At 40.5% G+C, this 19,723-nt stretch overlaps 1 protein-coding gene across 1 annotated transcript in view; it reads left to right on the forward strand.

Annotated features, from left to right (window-relative positions):
- Positions 1 to 19,236, forward strand: part of LOC142251096 (cytochrome P450 2G1-like) — a 50,544-nt gene extending 31,308 nt beyond the window's left edge. The window contains exons 4-9 of the mRNA XM_075323609.1: positions 3,341 to 3,501; positions 6,077 to 6,253; positions 7,359 to 7,500; positions 8,265 to 8,452; positions 11,154 to 11,295; positions 15,616 to 19,236. Of these exons, the coding sequence (XP_075179724.1) occupies positions 3,341 to 3,501; positions 6,077 to 6,253; positions 7,359 to 7,500; positions 8,265 to 8,452; positions 11,154 to 11,295; positions 15,616 to 15,797 (992 nt within the window). The 3' untranslated portion in view covers positions 15,798 to 19,236. The remainder of the gene's footprint in view (positions 1 to 3,340; positions 3,502 to 6,076; positions 6,254 to 7,358; positions 7,501 to 8,264; positions 8,453 to 11,153; positions 11,296 to 15,615) is intronic.
- The last annotated feature ends 487 nt before the right edge of the window (positions 19,237 to 19,723 follow it).

The following is a 19,723-nucleotide window of genomic DNA, read 5'->3' on the forward strand; positions in this document are numbered from 1 at the left end:
AGCCCCCGGGATCCGGCCCACCGCTCGAGCCACCACAGAGCAGCAGCCGCCGGACCCGAGCAGAAGGGGTGAGCGTAGTGTGCTGACACCCTCCTCCCTGCCCGCGACACACACACACTTTCTTCCCCTGGCTGTGTAGAGCTGCTGTCTATGTGTGATTGCTCTCAGTGCACATCCACTGGGAAGAGGCAGGGAGGAGGGTTTGGGTGGGAGCAGAGTGGGTGTATTAGACACAATGGGTGTGTTAGATAAGCTAGACACCGCCCTAGAGCCACAAAGAATTCTGGGACTTGTAGGAACTGAACACAGGAAGTCAGAGGAGAGATTAACCCCATCAGAGCTGGAGCCAGCAATGAGCATGTGCTGCTAGTGCACAATAAAAGGTAATTTTGCTGAAAAAACATAATAGATGTGTTGAGGGGCACATATTAGCAAGATTTATTAGAAAAAAGAAAAAAATAAGTCTTGGTAACTGGACAACTTCTTTAAGATTCAAACTACACTGGTCTAGCGTCCAACTCGGCAGGCCAAGAAATCCTAAGTCTGGCAACCTGGATGACTCTACTACTTATTATTATTATTATTATTATTATTATTATTATTTATTATTATAGCGCCATTTATTCCATGGCGCTTTACAAGTGAAAGAGGGTATACGTACAACAATCATTAACAGTACAAGACAGACTGGTATAGGAGGAGAGAGGACCCTGCCCGCGAGGGCTCACAGTCTACAGGGAATGGGTGATGGTACAATAGGTGAGGACAGAGCTGGTTGCGCAGTGGTCTACTGGGCTGAGGGCTATTGTAGGTTGTAGGCTTGTTGGAAGAGGTGGGTCTTGAGGTTCCTCTACTTACTAACAAAAGACAGCTGCACTCTGAAATGCTAAAACATGCACACAATGAATGCAAAAATATAGATATGCATTACTCCTTAAGAAAATCTAGGAAAAATTGAGATATTTAGCATACAAAAATGGCCATTTCTAAATATGCCCAATAGCCACGTCAAGGCATATCTCGTATACTGGGATTGTACACTGAACTGTAGCCTCTGACTGGGTTACAAACCTCCGTGTATGGGCAAGTAGCAACCTGCTACTAGATAGTAAAATCCCCTGTGGCTAATGGGGGAGGTGTGCTTAGTCAGAGGACATGACTCCATAATCTGCTCTCTATGTCTCCATGTCTGCTCTCTATCTATCTATAGATATGCATTACTCCTTAAGAAAATCTAGGAAAAATTGAGATATTTAGCATACAAAAATGGCCATTTCTAAATATGCCCAATAGCCACGTCAAGGCATATCTCGTATACTGGGATTGTACACTGAACTGTAGCCTCTGACTGGGTTACAAACCTCCGTGTATGGGCAAGTAGCAACCTGCTACTAGATAGTAAAATCCCCTGTGGCTAATGGGGGAGGTGTGCTTAGTCAGAGGACATGACTCCATAATCTGCTCTCTATGTCTCCATGTCTGCTCTCTATCTGAAACTTAACCTTTCCAAAACTGAACTTCTTCTTTTCCCTCAATCTTCCAACTTTCCTCAACCTGACATCTCCCTCTCTGTGTGTGGCACAACGATAAGTCCTAGGCCGCAAGCCCGCTGCCTGGGGGTTATACTTGACACTGATCTCTCCTTCACCTCCCACATACAATCTCTTGCCCGCACCTGCCGCTTGCACCTCAAGGACATCTCTAGAATCCGCCCCTTTCTCACAATGGAAACGACAAAAACCCTCACCGTGGCCCTGATCCACTCTCGCTTGGACTACTGTAACTCTCTATTAATTGGTCTCCCCCTAACTAGACTCTCTCCTCTACAGTCAATCCTTAATGCAGCAGCCAGGGTCACCTATCTGGCTAACCGCTACTCGGATGCCTCTGCTCTGTGCCAGTCATTGCACTGGCTGCCCATATATCATAGGATCCAATTCAAACTGCTTGTTCTCGCCCACAAAGCTCTCCACAGTGCAGCACCCCCCTACATCTCCACCCTCCTCTCTGTCTATCAGTCCACCCGTTCTCTACGCTCTGCAAGCGACTTTCGACTAACATCCACACTAATTCAAACCTCCCACTCCCGGATCCAAGACTTCTTCCGAGCTGCACCAACCCTCTGGAACGCTCTACCCCAAGTAGTTAGGACAAATCACAACTTACTCAGCTTCAGACGCACCCTAAAGACGCATCTTTTTAGGGCGGCCTATCACACTCCCTAATCAGATTCGATTCACATAGTCCCTCTACAACCTCTCACAACATAGCTCCACATCAAACTCCATGGCACCCAAAGGCATCTCAAGGCTCTCGGGCCCACTGGTCCAGGAAACCATTATCCAGCCCCATTTCCGTGAGATGGTTGGATTGTCATTGTAAATAAGCACTTGAACCTTGCCTCTCCCCCCATCTCATTGTAGATTGTAAGCTCTCACGAGCAGGGTTGTATTTTTTTGTATTTTGTATACACTGTATTTTGTATACACTATTTTTTTTTTCCCCTCTAAATATTGTATTTCTATAACTGTTACTTGTTTGTATATGATCCTCCTGAATTGTAAAGCGCTACGGAATATGTTGGCGCTATAGAAATAAAGATTATTATTATTATTATTATAATTATTATTATTAAAAAGACTGACGGCACTCCCAAAATTCAGTTTGATCAAGTGCAAAACTGAACATCACATATGATAAGAAAAAAGATAGTTGCATTCTGAAGTGCTATAACATGCAAACCATGAATGCAAGAATATAAATATGCATTACTGCTAAAGGAAATCTAAGAATATTTGAGATTTTTAGTATACAAAAATGGCCATTTCTATATCTGTCCAATAGCCATGTCAAGGCATATCTCGTATACTAGAAACCTACACTGATCTGAAGCCTCTCTCTAGGAACCTACTGCTTACTAGGCCATTGTGGTTACTAACACCCAGTAGCATCATCCCGTTTGGTCTAGAGACTAAGCATAATAATATTATGGGGTGCTACTAAAGGGCAGAGATATGCAAGATGCCAGGTGAACATTGCCTTAGTTTGACTGCCATGGAGGATGGATGTTGACACGGGACCACAGTGCTTGACATCTCTTTCCTCGTCTCAAGCTGACATAAGTCTACATGGATTCATTTCAATCCATGTTTAATGTATGGAATACTGAAAAACTCGTAAGCTGTGTTATTGCCTTAGGCAGAAGCTAAGGGCAAGGGCATGACACGGGGATTCTTTCTATTCTCGAAACCCAGTGTTATTTCCAACTTGCCCATGGTCTTTTACCCAGTGTCCTTGTTTTGCTTTAAATGTTCAACTTTACTTATTTTATCAATTACAGAATCACCGTTAAACCCCACCAATATCCTGGTCCAAGCTGTATCCAATGTCATCTGTTCAGTCGTGTTTGGGAATCGGTTTGATTATAAAAACTTACAGTTTTTGAGACTTCTCAATTTATTTAACGATATATTTCAGAGGATGAGCTCCACCTGGGGACAGGTAAATCATTTGCATTTACTTTATTTGCCTCTGCGTCCATTATTCAAGCAAAGCAATCTATTCTTATGTGGACATGTAGATAACTATTAAGATTTAATTTACCTTCATAAGTTTTCCAGTGCCAAACAAGTTGGTCAATTACAAGATTTTTGATTCCACTTATTCTAACTAGAGTTGATTGAACCCAAATAATGAAGTTCGGTGTTCATGCCGAAGATGGACTTTACAAAAAAAACCAGTGTTCATATATAGAGTTGGGAGCTTTACGTATGCTGAGCACTCAAGAGAGTATCGCAGTGCTCGGGTATGCTCAGTGCTTTGCCCACTTTGAGCCTCTTTCAGTGTTTGAACGTCTCTCACTGGGGGTAAAATCAGCGTTATAGGATGTAGTGTATGCAAAAAAGAAAAAAAAACCTCACCCTCCTTCCCCCGGATGTGATCTGTTTATGGCTGTCTGTATGTGGGTGGAGAGCCAAACTGACCAATCAGTGACTTCCAATGGGGTTCAGGTCGAATCCGGGTCCCGAAATGAACTTTATCTAAAGTCTGGCTACACCCACCGAACCCGACCTTCAATGGGTCCACTCGTCTCTATTTCTAACCCAATCTTACACTATCTTCAAAGTACAACTGAGTTTTTTTTATAGGCAGATAAGAACATTAACATGTTTTAGGAGCTCAGTACAGCAATACAAGTTCTATTGGACTGGTAATTGCCAATATTTAATACTATTTTCCACCAACTATCGCCATATAAGTGATTCTAGATGGGTTCAAACAAGTCCAAAATACTTAGATTTTTAAGAGTAGCTTCCATAATTGATTTTTCAAACATCAACAGGTTTCATAAGTACTGAAGACATTATGAATACTCTTCTTAGATTCATGTGTGTGTGTTCACTCTCTCCGCTTCTACTTCTGTCACCGGGTGGCACCACACCTCTGCTGCGGGCGACACAGAGCAACAGTGCAGAAGCTGTATTTGACTTAGGACTTGTGGTGCCATCAAGACAAGGAGTTTGGAGGGTAATTCCTTACCATGGTTGTCATTAACTCCCTTTTAAAAGCTTTGGGTGGGCCTTTCAGAATATAAACTTTTAGTTCCCTGTCTCAAGTGGCCAGTATAGGTTATACCTAACTCAGGTTCTTTCCCTATACTGCTGCTGCACTGATCATGTGTGGTTTAGTGTTCCTGACCTCAGATTATTTTGACCTTTGCCTCTGGCTAATGATTTTATTCCTGTCCCTGGCCTCCTGGTTTTGAGTATCTCTTTTACCATCCCCTGCTAGCCTGATAAATCGGTCAGCAGCCGATCCATGCACCCTACTTAGGGGCCTCTGTGTAAGTCCAGATCTCTGTATAGAGATTAAAGTATTAAGGCTTGGAGAACCCCATGGAATTTGCTAGATGGCGTTGATAGTGCAAAGCCTATCTGCTAAAGCACTTTTAAGAGTGGCTATGCTACCATGCACAGAGCAACTTTTCAATATACCTGGCCCAAAACTGTGGATCAAATCCAAGCTGTAGTTGATCCAATCCAGGGTCTGACTCAACTTGTTCAAAACTTTGCAGTGCAGATTCATCAGCATAAAATCGCTCAGGACCAAGCCATTGCAGCACTGCCGATGGCTGTATTTCCAAAGTGCAAACCTCTTATGAATTTACCAGCTCATTACGGCAATGTTTTTGTCTGTGCTTCAGACTAAACCCACAATCTTCAGGTTCCGAGTGCCAACAAGTAGGACATTATATGTTTGCTGCAGGTTGACCCCAGGATTTTGCCTTTCCTAACCTCTTGATGCTTTTTCATTCGCCCCAGTTCTCTTGTTATTTGAGACCCTGGGACTCCAGGATGATGAGCTTGACTTTGTAGCATTCACAGACTCACAATTGAATAACATGGTCATTTGCCATCACTTCCGTACCAGAATTTCTGAATAAATTAATATCTAGTTAATAGGGATGATCGAATACCTCAAATATTTGGCTTCTCGAATATTTTCCGAATACCTCGCCGCTATTCGACTATTTGATGCGCAATGTAAGTCTATGGGAAGCTTGAATAGTACCAAATAGTTGTTATTCGGGTTTCCCATAGACTTACATTGCGCATCGGATATTCACGAATAGTCGAATAGCGGCGAGGTAATCGGAAAATATTCGCGAAGCCGAATAATCGAAGTATTCGATCATCCCTACTAGTTAACACAGATTTCTACTCCTGACTACCTTGGCTAAGCCATGTTCTTGGCTGTCCTTCTTGATAGGCAACAGTGGGAACACAGACTGGAACCCAATACTGACTCTACTTCTACGCCCAAGACATGAGGGACCCAAAAAAAGCATGCAGATTGGGTTGATCTAAAGTAATTGCAGAATTAGCATTCCTATGTATGGGAGAGATGACTGAGATGGCTACTAGCTAAACAATAGGCCAAACCATCTTTTAGCCAAGTGTCATCTAATATGTATGGCGGGCTGACTGCTACTGTATTTGTTAAGAGATGAACTTATTGAATGTCATTGAAAATTGTACTATGTGAAATGAAGGTTCACATTACCTTCTTCTCCTAGGTGCATGACTTGCTTCCAGAGATAATGGACCGCATACCTGGACCTCACAAGAAAATTAACAAACTCTTAGATAAACTTTTGGAATTTGTTTCTGAAAGAGTGAAGATGAATCAAGAAACATTAGACGCAGCTAACCCTCGGGATTTTATTGATTGTTTTCTTATTAAAATGAACCAGGTAAAATTTCTTACAATGCTTTGCAAAAGTATTTGTAACCCCTGAGCTTTCACAGATTTTTTCACGTTACATCCACATACTTAAATTCATTTTATTGGGATTTTATGTGATATATCCCAAAGTAGCAATTATTTGTGAAGTGTAAAAGAAATAATAGATTGTTTTATAAACACATAAATCTTAAAATTGTGATGTGCATTTGTCTTCAGCCCCCTGAGTCTGATATCCCTAAATAAAATCCTGAATCACCAATTGCCTCCAAAAGGCAGCTAATTAGTAGTGATGAGCGAGCATGCTTTGCATAGCTCGTTACTCGATAGAACATCGGGGTGTTCGGGTACTCGCGGAGTTCGGCCGAGTATCATGGGCGCTCAGATGTTTCGTCCGTGGAACAACGACCACAATGCACAGACTGGCTTCACTGCATCATGTGTGCAGACACCACAGGAAGAGCTATTTGGAGGTAGTGGTAACCTCAACTTCTGCTTCTCTTCTACTATAAATATCCTCTCCTGACTCCTTCCTATGCCGGCTATAGCTCTTACCTATGCTGTCCACTTGGAAGTAGCCAGGCTCAGGAGAAAGCTGAGTTGTTGCTTCAGTTGCAGCTGAGAAGTTCCTACATCGTGTTGTCTTATTGGAATGGCAAGAGTAGTGTTTCATTGACTCTCAGTAGTCAGGGTGAGTCCTGGGCCAGCAAGGTCCTAGGCATGTGATTGGCTTATGGTGGGAAGGACCCATTTAGGGATGTTAGGGAGTGCAGCGATCAGCCTCAGGTGAGTGTAAGGAGGTAACAATGTTCCCCTCTCCCTAGCATCAAAACCCTCTATTGTATTGTTTCCCTGGTGTTGCCTCTGTGTTACGCCACTTGCCGATTGTATTCTTGGACCTTTCGCGATAGGTGCAGTCACATCAGGGCAGTATATGGGAACCATTTCAGAAGGTAAAAATGAATCTAAATGGCAGTCAGCCTCGAGAACATTATGATATTGTTTTTTCTAAGTTTTTGTAAAATCAATTGCTATAAAAGAAAAGCTGGAAACCAGGGATGTGATGAATTTTGTGTATTTTTTTGTCTGTTTTTAAATCTTGTATCTGTATTTAGGAGAAAAAGAACCCCAATTCTGAGTTCACTGAAAGGAACCTGCTGATGTCACTGATTCAAATATTTTTTGCTGGAACGGAAACGGTCAGTGGCACACTAAGACACGGTCTTCTCATCCTCGTAAAACATCCTGAGATTCAAGGTATAATATATGGTTTGATTGCCGCGTGGTCATTATCCATCAAAGTGTCTGTGGTACAGTTGAAGGAACCAGCAGGGGCTCTGTCGAGGCTAGAGTTTGTAGTCGTTTTGTCTCCGACCGGCTCACTTCATGAAAAAGGGAGGAGGGTTGCAGGGGCAGCAGAAGGATGCCAGCCCCCAGTGGTGCTGCGTAGTTTACCTCTGGATTAGTATACAGTCCCGATAAAGAAGAGGCAGACTCTGGATTCTCATTCAACATCTTCGCTTTATGTATTGGTAGACATCTTCTTCCTCTGAGACAGGGCACTTCTTCTTTCCCAGACATATCCATTTTCTTGCAACTCTCAGTATTCCGGCTGTCAGAGTTTTCCATCGGCATCCTGGTTTACCGGTCCCTTTCCCTGCAAATATGGGTGCTCTGGCAAAGCTGACCTCCCTCCTCCTGGGGAACCTCAGCAACATTCCTTCCTTCCAGTCCTCAAACAACAGGGTGACCTTCAGGATCCAACTACCCTCCACTCCGTGTTACTCTGCAGCCTCCTTCTTACTTACTTACTTGTCTGCCGCACTACTCTCTCCTCTCCTTCGTTCTCTCAACTTGTGCTCTACCCACTATTCTAAACTATTTCTTCCCCTTCCTGCAAGAACCTATGGGGACCATGTGTCCTCTAGTAGTGAGCATAACTCCACCCCAACCCACCTTTCTATCTAGCTCCCATCACTTCCTTACACAGTCTTGCCTTTTTTTGTTTCCTTGACCTACAGAAAAACTTCATGAGGAGATTGATCGGGTCATTGGGGACAATCGGTGCCCAAGTATCGAAGACCGGAGCAAGATGGTATATACAGATGCTGTAATTCATGAAATCCAAAGGTTTAGTGATGTTCTACCTCTAAATGTCCCACATGCTGCAGCAAAGGACATCAAGTTTCATGGATATACCATTCCAAAGGTAACAACCCAAGGTTCAGACTACTTTTCTGACCATTTAGCTAAGCTTTCCCCCTTAGGAGAGATTCATACTGAGATTCCTGAGGAAAATAAAAGAAGTCCTAAGGCCTTTGCACACGCTGCGTTTTTTGTCTCCTTTTTCGGCATTTTTTTCTGCGTTTTTGGGTGTTGTTTGTTGTCCTAAACTGCATGCATTTCCTTCCCCAGCAAAGTCTATGAGAATTCAGACGTTGCTTCTTTTTTGCCTGCAGTTTTGGAAGCGGCATGTCACTTCTTTTCTGCATTTTTCCCTGTGTTCTTCAGAAATGCAGCAAAAATTACAACAGGCCTTAGGACTTTTTTTATTTATTTACTTTCACTTACAGATTAGTGATGGGCGTATCTCATAGATGCCTGCCATCAGTAATCTAGTGGCAGCTATGGGCTGCTATTAAGTCCTTATTACCCTGAATGCCACCGCACCAGGGCAACGTGAATAGCTGGGTCTAGCGCCAGAATTGGCACATCTAATGGATGCACCACTTTTGGGGCAGCTGCAAGCTGCTATTGTTAGGCTAGAAAGGGCCAAATAACCATGACCCTTACCACCCTAATAATATCATCCCCAGTTGACTGCTGCAGCTTGGCTGGTTTTAGAAAAATTGGGGGACCCCACGTCATATTATTTTAAATAAATCAAATAATTTTTTTGAAAAAGCGTGGAATCCCCTCAATTTTTCATATCCAACCAAGGTACAGTAAACAGCTGAGGGTTGCAGACTGTTGCTGCTGCTGTTCCTGTGCTGGATATGAAAAACAGCGGGGACCACATGTCATTTTTTTACCAAAATATAATTTTAAAAAACAGCTGGCCAAGATAGCTATCCCTCTATCTATTGAACTATTCTGTTATTTCTTTCTATCTGTTCTTTCTTATTATTTATTCTATATGTTCTATCTAGTCTGTTTTATCTATTCTTTCTATTTTTTATATCTATCTATTCTAGCTAGCTATCAATTGAAACACTAATGAAGAACAAAGCAAATAGCCAAAAAATAAAATGTAAAGTTAATTTGAAATAATTAAAATACAAGGTGCAAAATAGTAATTGAAAGATCAGGACAACACAAAAATAGGGGGGACCACACGTAATTTTTTTTTTACCAAAAAATAATTTTAAAAAACAGCTGGCCAAGCTAACTATTCCTCTATCTATTGAGTTATTCTATTTCTTTCTATCTGTTCTTTCTTATTGTTTATTCTACATGTTCTTTCTATATAGTCTATGTTTTATCTATTCTATCTAATTTTTACATCTATCTATTCTATCTATCAATTAAAAACACTAATGAAGAACAAAGCAAATAAATAAAATGTAAAGTTAATTTGAAATAATTAAAATACAAGGTGCAAAATAATAATTGAAAGATCAGGACAACAGCAGGGGGAGAGATAAGGAATGCAGCTACACAGAAGCTGTTTTACACAACAAAGCTCGTATGATACCAGGAGACTAAATAAATAAATCATATGTGTTAAGCCCCCATCACACACAGCGAGATCGCTAGCGAGATCGCTAAAACGTCACAGGTTTTGTGACGTATCAGCTGCCCCTGCTGCGAGGTCGCTGATCTTTACAAGACGATCAGGACCATTTTTTGCTCGTTGGTCTTCCGCTGTGAAGCACGCATCAGCGTATTTGACAGCGGGAGACCAATGATCTGAATGTGCAGGGAGCCGGCGTCTGGTAGTAAATAAGTGGCGGTATGCTGGTAACCGTGGTACACATCGGGTAACTATGCAAAGTACTTTGCTTAGTTACCCTATGTGTACCATGGTTACCAGCGTACACCGGTTACAGGCTGCCAGACGCCGGCTCCCTGCACACGTAGCCAGGGTACACATCGGGTAACTATGCAAAGCGCTTTGCATAGTTACCCGATGTGCACCCTGGCTACCAAGCAGAGCGTTGTTACACGGGTTGCTGGTGGCTGGTCTCTGATCGCTGTGGAGATCGGCCTGATTGACAGCTCACCAGCGACCATGTAGCGGCGCTCCAGCGATCCCTGCCAAGTCGGATCGTTGGTGGGATCGCTGTAACGTCACTACGTGTGACGGGACCCTTAGTCAGTCTGACAATCACCAGCAAGAGGAGATGCCACTAGGTATTGTATTCATTCATCTGTTTGTTTACTGACACTGTCTTTTGTACTATTGCATTCTCAATGAACTGCACACTATTTCTATCTGGTGTTTCAGTGTTACTGGAGTCAGATCCTTTTTTGTTTCTCCTTTAAAAAACGTATGGGCAAAAACATACCCATCATTGGACCAAAAAAAGCATCAAAACTTACTGAAAATGCACCAAAATGCAGCAAAAACGCATACATTTTTAATGCGTTTTTCAGCCAGAGGGTGCGTTTTTCTATCTAAAAAATTAGCAAAAGTTTCACCTTTCTCTTACTTCCTCTCTGTCTTCTTAATTTTTATAATTTGTGTTTATTTTAAATGGGGATTTTCAGCCCTCCTGACATGTCTGTTTTAGAAAAATTAATTTATTTCCCAACGAATTACAATTTGGGCTCAGCCTCATCCCAAAAATGTATTTAAATATTATGATCCGGTCCAATCAGTGCTAACAGGTTCAGATTCTCTACGGACCTGCTCATTGCATCCATCACTACCTATGTTCTGTTCTGTCTTTTTTTTTTTTTGCATACAGGGTACTGATGTTTACCCCCTTTTGTACTGCGCTCTCCGAGATCCTGAATATTTTGAAACTCCAAATAAGTTTAACCCCAATCATTTCCTGGATCAAAAGGGCAGCTTCAAAAAAGAAGACGCTTTCATTCCATTCTCCACAGGTATTGCCCTTCTTAATAGAGATAAGTGAATAAACTTGCAGGAACCTGTACAGAGAAGCAACTCGATTCATAGGAACCTGGTTCAGCGGACACTTCGGTGTTTTCCGTGGCCACCAGATGAGAGCAGTGGAATTGTTGATGCCCGACGCCAGGTCTACTAATCTGTCCGACAGCTAAGGAATACTGATTTGGCCACTGGATCAGGTTCCTGGGAATCGGTTCTCTCGTCTGTACTTCCCACTATAGGAAAGCCTAGAACCCGGGAAGCAAGTGATTATCTTTCACCAATGATACAGACACAGTGGGCATAATTTTACTACCAAGCATCAAATAATACTGGTATGACATTAAAATTTGTATTGCGCAACAGCAGTTCAAGTCACTCCCCCTTTTCCCCATTAAGAATTGAGAAATTAAAAAAAAAAGCTTATTTGGTACTGCTGTGTTCATAAAGATGCGATCTATCAAAATATCAATTAAATTAATCTGACCGTGGGACGGAATGCTTGGAGCATACATGCGATCACACAGCTCCATATTCCGAAAAGTGAAAACATTATGACTCTCGGAAAATGGCGACACCAGCTAATATTGTTTTTTTATTATAGGGAATCTGTCTCCCCTTTGACCGTTTTAAGCTCTTACTATGGGCATACAGGTAATAGGATGGTGAAAGTAGCCTTACCTGTATGCCTCATAGTAGATGCCTTGTTCCACAAATGTTACTGTAGATCACTACATGCAGGCTACTAGGCGTTGTGCTTCAGCTACTGGGCAGTAGCTTCTTTGTTCAAAATCCCCACCCTTCTGCTTCATTATCTGTCCTGTCACCTCCTCTCGGCGTCACAGTCACAGCTGCCAAATCTCGCGCATTCGCAGTAGAGTGTTCTTCAGTTTGCAGTCATTCACCCCCTCCATTGAATCTACTGCACATGCGCTGATAATTCTGTTCCAGCTCCATTATCGGTGCGCTGTTATTAAGTTGTCCTCCCACCTTCCTGCTTGCAAAATTGCCCAGGTATGTGTGTATATCTGTCTACCTGCCCGCCTTCAGACATCAAGGCATAAGGACAACTTATAACAGGGCACCGACAACGGATGTGGAGCTGACTCACCAGCGCATGCGCAGTAGATTCAATGGGGGGTGAATGGAGGCAGGCTGAAGAACGCTCTACTGCGCACGCGCCAGCTGTGACACTGAGAGGAGGTGACAGGAAGGATGATAAAGCAGGGAAGCCATCCCCCAGTAGCCGAAGCACACCGCCCAGTAGTCTAGTAGGCTATTTTCACCATCCTATTACCTGTATGCCCATAGTAATAGCTTAAAAATAGCATAGTAATAGCTTAAAACGGTCAAAGGGGGTGACAAATTCCCTTTAATATAAATTTCTGAATTTTTTTTTTTCACCACTTAAAATATGAACTATACGTTTGGTACACAAAGAAAGGGTGTAGTCCAGCTCACTAATCCGTCCTGCTGGTTAAGTCCAAATCCTGCGCACGGAGAATGGTAATTGTCAATTGTAGAAAAGGAAAAAGAAATTCCAGCGCCAGGAAGGAAAATTAAAAAATCCTTTTTTATTAAATAAGTATAATATTAAAAATCCAGCAGGCACAGCATGATGTCGGGTAACCAACAGAACGTTACCCGACATCATGCTGTGCCTGCTGGATTTTTAATATTATACGTTTGGTACCTGTGTAATTGTATTGACCTGGAGAATCATATTGCCAAATAATTTTTACCGTAAAATGAATGCTATAAATTAAAACAAAACAATTGTGAAGTTGTTTTTTTTTGTTTTGTTTTTTTTTGTTATTTCGTTACAATTGGAATATCTTTCCAACTTTCCATTACATAAGATGGTAAAACGGACAATGTCATACAAAACCACAAGCGGTCCTGCAAAAAACAAGCCCTTATGGTTTTGGCAACGGGAACATGAAAAAGTTATCACTCTTGGAATTAGGGGAGGAAAAATTAAAGCACAAAAAAAAAAAATCACCCGTTCAGGATGTGGTTAGTATTACTATCAAATATATTATATTGTGGCTGCAAGTACACATAATAAATAATGCAGCTTCTTGTTCTATAGTGGGACAAAAAAAATCAACTGTTCAATTTTTTTTTTTTTTACAAATATTAATTAAAAGACAAATTGTAAAGTAAAATCAATCTCCTTTTTTACAAATATTAATTAAAAGACAAATTGTAAAGTAAAATCAATCTCCTTTTTACAAATATTAATTAAAAGACAAATTGTAAAGTAAAATCAATCTCCTTTTTGAATTTATTACATAAAAAAGCAAAATGGATAAAAAATAAAAAAATGTATTTGGTGCATCCATAATGGTTTGAATTAATTAAATACCATGAAAATTATCCTGCACAGAGAATGGTGTAAAAAATGTAACTAGCATATTAAAAATAGATATTTGCCCCCAAATAGCACCCGATAACTGCTGCTTGCCTTGCAAAAAAGACAATCGATGACATTGAGGTCCATTGACATAAAAAAAGATATCATTTTGTACAACCATAACTAACTGGTTAAGGTTATCATGTCCTTCTTAGAAGTGAGGACTAGAGATGAATAAATATATTGGAGTGGAATTGAATTCCACTTGAGTATTACAAAAAAACCCATTCGTCAAAATTCTCTTCTGTGTGAACTCAGCCAAATGGAGGCTGTTGCGAACCGACTGTAAAAGGCTAAAAAAAGGTTAAAAAAGTAACAAAAATACTAAATAAGCATCTTATCACTCACCTCTACAGTGCCTGTATGCCTCACTGTCACCTGACCGATCCTCATCACATCTTATTGTAAGACAATGGCCTTATTATGCACGTTTTCCCCTGAAGACACCAATTGCATTATGGTAATGTGAAGTAAATGGGAATTGCGATAAAGGTTGGATAGGTTTTTCCAGACAGTAGGGTAATGACACAGCTAATGTTTGGGACTAGCCCAGAGTGTGAGGGGCTAACATCTAGGGACAGAGAAAGTTTCCTTCTAGAAGTTCTGATAGGGCTCAGCGTGTGACCTTTTGTCTGGATAGTTGACGAGGCCACATAACGTGGGTGTCCCTGAAGTGACAGGAGTCCAGAGCGAGAGATAGCATGATCCGGTGTACAGAGACAGAGAGGTGACCATGACACAGAGTGATCTATTGGAGTCAGCGAACTGACTCAAGGAATAAGTGAATGAGTGGGATGGGTCCTTAGATAGGACATCTAACAGCAAAGCCCCAAGAGGTTTACATCTCTTAAACATAACGGGTTAGAATGGAGCAGATCTTGAGACAAAGTAAGTGCCCTAGGCTCCTGGAGAATAAGACATGGAACAAGGGGAGGATAAGATGACTCTCACCAACTGTACTGTGGTGTTGAGCTTAACAGTGGTAAAACGGACAGGACTGTTAAAGACCGGTGCAAGTGAGACAGAAGGAGTAGAGAGACTGTTTATAGAGATACTTTGTGTTGATGAAGTTGATGTTATATGCTTGCTATCTCTTGTATACAGTTGTCATATGGTTGTGCAGTAAAGAAACATTTTTAAAGAACTGGTGGTCTCCTTCAGTGAAATGGTTAATCTCTGGTCCTGGCCAGCCGAGGTCAACAGCATCATGAGGCCTGCAAGGGAGTATGACCTCAATGAAACAAGTCCACACACCCAGCCAGGACACCATTTTTCATATAGCATGCTGATGTGCTATAAACGTAGACCTCTCCTATGACTACCACCCCGCTCCATGCTACCATATCACTGCCATGAAGGCTGAATTCCAGGCCTCTCACACCAGGTCTGGACTTTTGGATCTGATTAGTGCAATTCCGCACATGCACGTGCAAGGCCGTGGTGCACATCTTGGCTTAATGACCGCATGCGCGCTTGGGCAGAACAATCCCTGACCTTGTCAGAGCCTGAAGTCCTGGCCTAGTCAGAAGAAGTTTGGTATCCAGTGCTCCTAAGAGTGATAAGATGCAGCTAGGTTGATCATATGTTTCTTCATTTAAGAGGAAGCACTGTTCTCTGCTGGTCCCAGCGATTGAACTCCCATGTGTCAGCTCACTATCCCCTATCCTATGTATAGATTATAACTTGTTATTTCAATAATAACCATATAAGCACTGGATGCTCTATATTTTCTCCTGTGATAGTCTCATAGTGCATCTAGTGCACTTTGATCATTCCTGTTTTTCTATATACTCTATGTATTGTATGAAGTTTCAAAGTGAAAATATACGAGCAGATATTATACTGTATTTATTTGCACTATATGGTATTTTAATAATTATTGTTTCCCACCCAATTCCAGGAAAGAGGATCTGCGCCGGTGAGGGACTGGCTAAAATGGAGTTGTTTCTCTTCCTTACAACCATCTTACAGAACTTCAAGCTAACAACCAAGATGCATTTAACTGATTCTGACATCAGCCCAAAGATGACTGGATTTGGCAATGTCCCGATTCCTTATGAGATCTCATTTATGTCTCGTTAGGTGACCATTTGTTCTGCAAGACATTGTATCATATTAGTTGCTTCCCTAAAACTCTATATGTCCTAGTTGAGGGCAGAAAATCTCAGACCTAATTCCAGGTATAGCACAGCCTTCTTGAGGCAACCACCAAAACTTGCATTGTTACATGATTTTCTAGGGAGGTGGTCTTTTCAAAGAAGAAAACCTCATACTGACCTCTGTCTTTTAGAGAGGCCTACAATATTTTAAAGTAGAGAAAGTATACACTACCTTACCAAAGGGACAAATGTCCTGGTATGTGGAACTATCAGATTATAGTGATGGAAAAGAGTCCACCACCTTCCAAATCCTTCCGGTACAGAAACGTCCAATAGAAAAATACAGGCGGTCGAAAACTTTTTACATTTTTCCAAAAGATAAAAGGTTTGAGTAGGTAATGATGCAGATCTTACTTCCCCATAGAAATACAGAAACCAATGTTTCTGTTCACAGGTAAGAGGATAGGTGACCATCAGACACTAAAGGCCACTGTACACATAAGATAGCTGTTGGCTGAACGATTGTCTGACTAATACCAATTTTGTCCAACTCCTTCATAAACGGGAACACTCGACTTGGCTCAGGCCGCCTGTCTTCTCCCTGAGACAGTGGTCAGAGAAGAAAAAAGGGATCAACCACTAAAATTCAGCAAGCTGGATCCTTCTCTCCATATCACTATCTGTTGGAGGAATCTGGAGACCATTAAACACATCAGACTGTCTGACAACCCAACCAATGTCGGCAAGTTCAACCAACTTTTGTTTAATGTGTATGGGAGCCTTTACTGCTCTATTAAATTCTAGAAGATCATTAGATCAAGCCTGTTCAAATACCCACACTTTGATTTCCTAAAGAGCAGTTGTCAAGGAACAATCAGGCCACCTTCATCCATGTCTTATAGGTAGGTGGGATTAGAAACAACTATTCAATTATGGTCTCTTAGTAGCATCATATTAGTTGACATAGATATTATAAAGGTGGTCTACACCAATTTTAGACCTAATAACCTCATTTTCTAAGTTTGATTGGGCCCTAAGCTCTTGAACTATGTTTCCCAATCTCCGGTCTACCCAGTTCTCTCAACAGATTATGTTTAGTATTGGACAAGGAATGGAATTATTATCAAGTAAGACATCAAAAATTGCCATAGGTTCTCTCACCTGTGTAATAGTATGTAAATCCTGAAAACATGATCAGTTAGGAGTCGTGATGACTGGAGTTTGGGGACCAGTGCTCTTAAGGGCTCGCTGACATTAGCGTAGAAATATGATAAATGCAATACGAGAAAATTGAGCTGAATGTCATTCGTACATACCATCCAATCCTCTCACAACGGATGCTATACGCTAGTGTGGCCCCAGCCTTACCATTTATTCTTCAGCCTCAGTTTTCACACTGGCTCTATACCGAAGGCCTTCCTCACACGTCTGCATAAAACACATACATGGAAAACTGGTAGTGATGTCATCAGTGTTTTCCATCACTATTTTCCATCAGTGTGCCATCCGTGATTTCCAGTAACAACAAAATTCCAAAGCTTCACCTATATTTTGCAATGTTAAACACGTGCCGCACACGGATGGCACACAGATTTTTTTTGCATATCCATAGACTTGTATTGGTCCTTGTCATCCATGCTGCAGAAAAAAGCGAACAAATGAAGATCACCATAGGTCAACATGGTTATGTGTGGTATCCGTGAAAAAAACCGGATACCATACGTACCAGAAACACGTACATGTGAATGAGACCAAAGAGATAGTAACACAGTCAAATGTAAAATGAAAGTATTGCACAGTCCGTTTTATCTGTGTGACATTTGTGTGACAGACTGCAAAAAAAACCAAAAAATGCATCACATGAAATAAATGCTTTGGTAGATAGATTGATCGGTAGATAATAGATACATAGTTGTACAGCTGTTTAGCCAAATCAATAAATAATTAAATTTAAAAAAGGTGTGGGTTTCCCCACATTTTTTATACACAGCAAAGGTAAAGCAGACAGCTGTGGGTTGGTATTATCAGGATGGGAATGTCCATAGTTATTGGGCAAATAATATCCAGCACCAGCATAAATACAATGAAAAGGTTTACTGCAAAAATTAAAAGCCTATTACACATACCTGTTTAGAGCATAATAAGAACATGGAAACATCAATGCATTTCATGTGTAAGAGCTTTTTTTCTGATTGAAACGCGTTGACAATCCATGATATCTGAGCACCACACCCTTCAATTGCTCTCCAAGGAGCTGCTATTCTCTTCTCAAATACTACATAGTTATTTGAGCCTTCTCAGCCTAAAAATTGCAGCCCGCAGCCGCCCCAGAATAGGTGCATCACATTAGGTAGTCTATGTGGAATCAAGAAGGTGTGAAGATCCCCATTGATGTGTGTGAACGGCTCTCCAGTATGTGTGAAAATGGATGCCACATGTGCTGGTAACACGGATGAGTGAAGGGGCCTTAGAAAAGTTTTTCAATCACTTGACAAAGGGGGAACAGCGCAAAGATCTTTAATTTCTTTTTTCTCTGGCTACACAAGCTTTGAGGGCAAAATGCTTGTATCTGGGATTCACTAATTCTTGTAAAAAGTTTTGCAACAAAGTGTGTTTTTTAATAAAATAAAAAAGTCAATAAAATTCTGCTAAAATAAAAAAAATCAGGTTATTTAAAGTTCATGCATACCAATTATGTTTATGTTAGTAAATCACCAGAACTAGAAGCCAAAAATCTTTTTTTGAAGAAACACTATAAATTTCCAGGAAACTGACAACTTTACCATTTGCTTTGACATAATCCTATCCACCTCATATAAAGTTTCTGATAAGAATATTTTATTTCTAAATAAACATGTTAAAAATACATAGTTCACCTCAAAAATCCTCTTTTACGCACCAAAGTCTATTTTCTTTTAAATCAATGGAATGGTGTAGAAAAATCCAGTTTAAATATATACAACGCAACAACCCTCACGCAACTTCTTTGTTGACCTGTACAAATGTAATAAAGAATGTGATAACAATGAAATATAGACTTTTTGCTCAAATACATAAAATGTGCTTAAACTTTTCAGATATGTGGAAAATATTCTACTGGCTTCTTGGATATTTAATTTTGAAACACGCATTCCGAAAGATAAAGATGAAGATATAATTGTTAATGGGCAAAAATATGATTAAGAACAAAATTGTTCGAAACACGTACATTTTTCTGTATATTCATCATTATTTTTTTCCAAATGGAATTTTTCAAAAAGAAACAATACAATTTTTTGTTTTTAACTTAAATTTTGGATACACCTTCATTCCTTGGAAAATATATATTTTGTATGAGTTAGAAACATCAATCAAAATAATGGTTGGTTTCGCCAGAACTGACTAATAATAAAATGTTTTACTAACAAAAATAAAATAAGATTGACTCATATTGTGTATTGCTCGTGTTTCATCATGAAAATATATACATGTATCCTCTTTCGCATATTCAATTTTGTGCATAATTGACAGGTTTTAGGGTCTTGAAACAGTTATTCGGCACTATTATAATTTTTCACTATGGGTTTCTCTCTCTTACTACCCCTATGTTTCTCATTTTATATGGGGAAAACTGAGTGATATGTTTCCTTAAAGAAGTAATTCCAAAAGTAATTAGCCAGTAGAAAGAATATGGATATCAATATCCATACTTAGGATATACACAGCCTCAATTTCTCGGTCATCTTTTCATGTGGATAGCCTTTAATATAGAGTCATAAGCTTTTTTTAAGTGGATTTTGGCCTTAGATGTCCCCATGGTCTGAATTACTCTAAGGTATCATATCCTCTGTTAAATTAAATGGCACATTCCCATTTCGCACGCTAACGATCAGTATTGGTATGAGCTGTATCACATTTATGTCTTATATT

This window comes from Anomaloglossus baeobatrachus, chromosome 9, assembly GCF_048569485.1.
Source record: "Anomaloglossus baeobatrachus isolate aAnoBae1 chromosome 9, aAnoBae1.hap1, whole genome shotgun sequence".
In the NCBI taxonomy this organism is placed as follows: domain Eukaryota; kingdom Metazoa; phylum Chordata; class Amphibia; order Anura; family Aromobatidae; genus Anomaloglossus; species Anomaloglossus baeobatrachus.